Source organism: Physeter macrocephalus, chromosome 1, assembly GCF_002837175.3.
Source record: "Physeter macrocephalus isolate SW-GA chromosome 1, ASM283717v5, whole genome shotgun sequence".
NCBI classification, from domain to species: Eukaryota; Metazoa; Chordata; class Mammalia; order Artiodactyla; family Physeteridae; genus Physeter; species Physeter macrocephalus.
The window spans coordinates 115,117,942-115,123,150 of NC_041214.2; the positions used below are offsets into that span (position 1 = coordinate 115,117,942).

At 36.0% G+C, this 5,209-nt stretch overlaps 1 protein-coding gene across 2 annotated transcripts in view; it reads right to left on the bottom strand.

The window, feature by feature from the left end:
• Positions 1–259: 259 nt before the first annotated feature.
• Positions 260–5,209, bottom strand: part of EPHA6 (EPH receptor A6) — an 874,792-nt gene continuing 869,842 nt past the window's right edge. For both annotated transcript variants that reach the window (XM_024120422.1, XM_024120421.1), the window contains 2 exons: positions 1,389–1,538; positions 260–374 (listed from right to left, as the gene is read on the bottom strand). In XM_024120422.1, coding sequence (XP_023976190.1) covers positions 260–374; positions 1,389–1,538 — 265 coding nt within the window. The remainder of the gene's footprint in view (positions 375–1,388; positions 1,539–5,209) is intronic.

Here is a 5,209-nt window from a genome sequence, read left to right on the forward strand (position 1 = left end):
TATACTTGATGTATCTTGAGAAAACCCACATTTTGCTAACTTCTGTTTACTTTTTTCTCTTGCATGAAATTCTGTTTTCAAATTTGAGGAATACCCCAAAAGAAAGTAAATAGCCACAGGCTATTCACTCATACGCTTTCTGACCTGCCACTGAATCTATGCCCTTTGGCCTTTTTCACATTTTTAAAAAAAAAATTTTATTTATTTTTCTTTCATTTTAGAAATGCTGAGGCACAAAACACAGGTGCTTGTAGTACTTTCATACATGAAATCCCTTCTCCTGTATGTGCATCATGTGTAAACGTAAAGTCTGTATACTGCTGACTATTCGTCTCTGGTGTCCAATGAGTATGACTCCAATTCTTCTAATATCACTGTGAGAGATTGAGAGAGAGAGAGAGACAGAGAGAGAGAGACAGAGAGAGAGAGAGAGAGAATATGAACATTTAGATCTGGTAAGTATGACAGAGAGGAAATGAACATTTAGATATGGTAAATGTGCTCCATGTCAGATTTGCCAAAAATTGTATACCTGGTAAAATGAGAGTTTAAGCAGAGATATAAATGAACAACAGGAGTTCGTTACCTTTTTCTTTACCCTGGTGCCAGAGAATGCGTCAGGTCAACCTCAGATTTAAGGGTACAAAGAATTCAGGTACCGATGTAATGTTCAGATATTTCATAAGCCCAAGGGTTTTATGTAATTGTATAAATTTTCAACAGTATTAGCAAAATAGCATGTAGGATAGAAAGTATAATGTGGACTCCATTTTAATTGTCATGGTCTTTCAATAATCTGAAAAAATGCCATTGTATTATGTTGAACAGTATGAAATTGCCATTACTATTTTACAACAATGGCAATTTCATATGGCTTCACCTACTAGTTTTAGTATCTTTCTTTTAAGCACATGTTGAGCATTTTCACTGTACCCATGAAAGGATAGCATTTGAGAAAGTGGAAAAATGCTGGACCATTATAACACAGAGAAAAAGCTCTGAGATAACATAATATTGTATTATTACAATTATTACATTTGATGAAAGTAATAGGAATTGATTTAGTATACATGAGTCAAAAATAATTTGCTAAGGTAAAACTATGTTGATGTAAATCTATGATGTGAACAAGAGTAATATGCATTTTAGAAAGCATTTAAAATTTTAAATAGTTTTTTGAATTAAATATATTCTTTCAAAGGAAAATAGTTAAAAGTGTAATGTCCAACTTTCACTAGAATGATCGACAGAAATGGTGAGGAAAGATGTGGAAACACCATCCTAGTATTAGGGAAGGTAGTTAACCATGGTGTTCTTGATATAGTATTTGAATTTATAATCTCCTGAGTGGAGCATCTAAATATAGTAATAAACATAGCACCACTTACTCAATGTTCATTCTTGAAATGAGGTCAAAAGTTGTAAACCCTGCTGCCATGAAGTTATTCTTATATTGCCCCATCTTTATAGAATCCAGCCAGTCACCGACCGTCACAAACAAAGGATATTCGGGAACTTCACCAGGGGAGTCTGGCATTCTACAAGGAAAAAACAAACAAACAAGCATGGAGACCATTTAAAAGCCAGATAAAGCAAAATATACCCAACTTTATTTTTAAATTTTACAGTATTCTTACATCAAATGTTTTCATCCTCCATAGAAAACTAGAGATTTAAAATTTTTCCATCATATTCAAATCAGCCACTTATACCTGGTCAGTTTCACTTGTCAGTTTCTTTTGTCTTTTCCTGCTTTTTGCCACTACTAGGTCTTATACTTGATGTATCTTGAGAAAACCCACATTTTGCTAACTTCTGTTTACTTTTTTCTCTTGCATGAAATTCTGTTTTCAAATTTGAGGAATACCCCAAAAGAAAGTAAATAGCCACAGGCTATTCACTCATACGCTTTCTGACCTGCCACTGAATCTATGCCCTTTGGCCTTTTTCACATTTTTAAAAAAAAATTTTTATTTATTTTTGGCTGCGTTGGGTCTTCATTGCTGTGCGCGGGCTTTCTCTAGTTGTGGCGAGCGGGGGCTACTCTTCGTTGCAGTGCGCGGGCTTCTCATTGTGGTGGCTTCTCTTGTTGAGAAGCACGGGCTCTAGGTGGGCGGGCGGGCTTCAGTAGTTGCAGCAAGTGAGCTCTAGAGCGCAGGCTCAGTAGCTGTGGCGCACAGGCTTAGTTGCTTTGCGGCATGTGGGATCTTCCCGGACCAGGGATCGAACCCATGTCCCCTGCATTGGCAGGCAGATTCTTAACCACTGTGCCACCAGGGAAGTCCCCTTTTTCACATTTGCTATGATAGACCCTTTTTTTTTTATGGTGAATTCATTGATCAAGCCTCCATTTATTTGTCCTCAAACATTCAACAAGAATTTATTATTTATTAAAAAGTAATTTCTGCTGTCATAGAGCTCAACTGCCTGAATAAGATTTACATACATCCAAGTATAGGGTAATACAGCCCAAAGCACAGATATTAATAAAGCATAAAACTAAAGCAAAATCAATGCAAGCATGCGTTAACAAGAAAAAGGAATCTGTCATTGATGGATCTTAAAGTAAGTGATACAGAAATCTGTATTTCTGTTCCTAAGATCTGATGCAGAAGGGCATTCCAGTTGGGGCTATTTTTGTAGTTTTAATATAAAAATAATATAAAAGTATTATTTTGAAAAGGCTAGTGAATGTGTGAACATATAGACATAGATACATATAGGTATATCACCAGGACTCGGGTCTTTAGGAGCACAAAAGCCAGAGATGTACATAATACATGGGCATACAAGCTGTACACTGTATGACTCCTGAAGACCCTGAAAGACGCCCCTTGGAATTGTTTAGGACAAAGTCCCTACTAAAGACCTAAAATTCATTTCTTTGGTTTTTCTTTGATTCTACATTGACTTCTACTTTTCTAAACTGGATTCTAGTTGAAGGTGGACAGGGGGGTGAAGAAGGATGACAGGGAAATCCAGGGATTATTGCTCTTTCTATATAATTGAAATTTGCATAAACTAAATGCATGTATCTTGTGATTATACTGTAGTCCATATGGAGTCTGGTTACTCTTCACAGTGACTTGTGTCCTTTTTACCACTACTCAATTCTGTTTCTGTATTTCCTATTTTGGAGGCTGTAAAGCCACATTTTATTTTCCTGTACTAAAAACTGCAATGCTATTTGATTACGGGCTGTTTCATTCTAATTAAAATCAGACTGATTCATGATTTGACCCTAAACAAAGTTTAGTTATGTTAAATGTTGAAAAGCTATCATGGCATCTACCAATAAACACTTTAACGTTTGCTATATTTCTTAGTTTCCTAGAGGTGTTTATATTAATAAGAATTATCAAATAAATAAAAGTTCATATATCAATAAAAACAATAAAGTTCTCCATGGCAAACAGAGTTAAACAGGGTTTTTAATTGTGGCGTTTTTTAGAGCCTTCACTATCCTAATGTGCCGTATGAATACATAAGAGGATTCAAAATAGCTTCTGCACTATTTTCCTAAATTATCTGACCAGTTTCCCACAGAACATACTTTAGGAAATAGTGCTGTAGTAAGTTCACTGACCACGTTTAAATATCAAAATGCCCAGGGTATCCTTATTGCTTATTAACATAAATAAAACAATATACATTAGGGAGCTGAATGTCCTATTTCAAAACACTGTGACTCTCATGTCTTTTAATTACTTGTCTGAGAAATCTGTTGAAACTGAACCAAACTAAAAGGATGTGTTTAGGTGACTTTCCCTTCATACTCCTATGCCATTCTTGATGCACAGACATAGTCAAATGACTTCCACTTCTCTCTCCTGAGATAATGCTGGAATAACTCTTGAGCTTTCACAATTCATAGAATTGGTGAGTGGAAACGTAATTTGCTAATTTTATGTCCTTAGTATAGAAAGGTCATGGAAGGACATTCTGTACACTAAATGACTTAACTGGCCTATTTCTCTGTTGAAAAGCATCCACTACTTGCTCCTAGAATGTTTCAATACCATAATTCCCTTTCTCTCCACACATCTTTAGTAACCTAGTTACACTTTGGCCTTTATACGACCGCACTGACAGTTGATTTAGGAAGGCCAGTGTTCCCTCACTGTTCACAGCCACTGTGCAATAACTTTTCTTTCACCTTATAACGAAGTTGAAAAATGCTGCTATTTTCTAGCTTTGAGGGTTGGGTGCCATCACCCTCACATGAATTCTCTGGAATATTACCTAACAAACAATAAACGTCCTTTCTTATGAACCATGTACAATGATAAATTCAGTCTGCTATTTGCTGAGCATGTAGAAATTTCTGCTATTTGGTGATTAGTGGGAGCTTCCCACCTGAGAAATGTCTTTACAGCAAAATCTCACATTAAAAAAGTACATATTGTAGAACAGAAGGTCAAAGGTCTACTACTTTCCTCAGAAAAATGAGGAGGGGGTAGAATTAGGAAATTTTTCCAGGTATAAATTACGGTCAATTTAGATTAGAGAAAGGGCTGCTGTATAGCTAGAATAGGTAATAGTATAGTTTAAGGTGCAATAAACACATACTCTCAATACATCTAAATATGTGAAAATGAATAGCACTGATAGAGCCAAGAAGTCTTGATTCTAATGAGCCCTTTGAGTTCATAATAGTATTAGTATTTTAATTTAGAAAGTTCTAGCCATGGCCGCTGAGCCTGCGCGTCCGGAGCCTGTGCTCCTCAACGGGAGAGGCCATAACAGTGAGAGGCCCGCGTACCACAAAAAAAACAGAAACAAAACAGAAAAAAGCAGGAAGGTGTTTATCCTCAAAAGTTTTCCATATTTTTATATTCATCATGTAAATATAAAAGTAAGAGACCTATTAAAAATGATTCAAGAAAAGTTATACTTTGAGAAACACTATTCCAAGGTAGGATCTTGTTTTTCTTTTTTCTAAAATTTTTATTTATTTATTTTTGGATCTTTTTTTTTTTAACATCTTTATTGGAGTATAATTGCTTTACAATGGTGTGTTAGTTTCTGCTTTATAACAAAGTGAATCAGTTATACATATACATATGTCCCCATATCTCTTCCCTCTTGCGTCTCCCTCCCTCCCACACTCCCTATCTCACCCCTCTAGGTGGTCACGAAGCACCGAGCTGATCTCCCTGTGCTATGCGGCTGCTTCCCACTAGCTATCTATCTTACGTTTGGTAGTGTA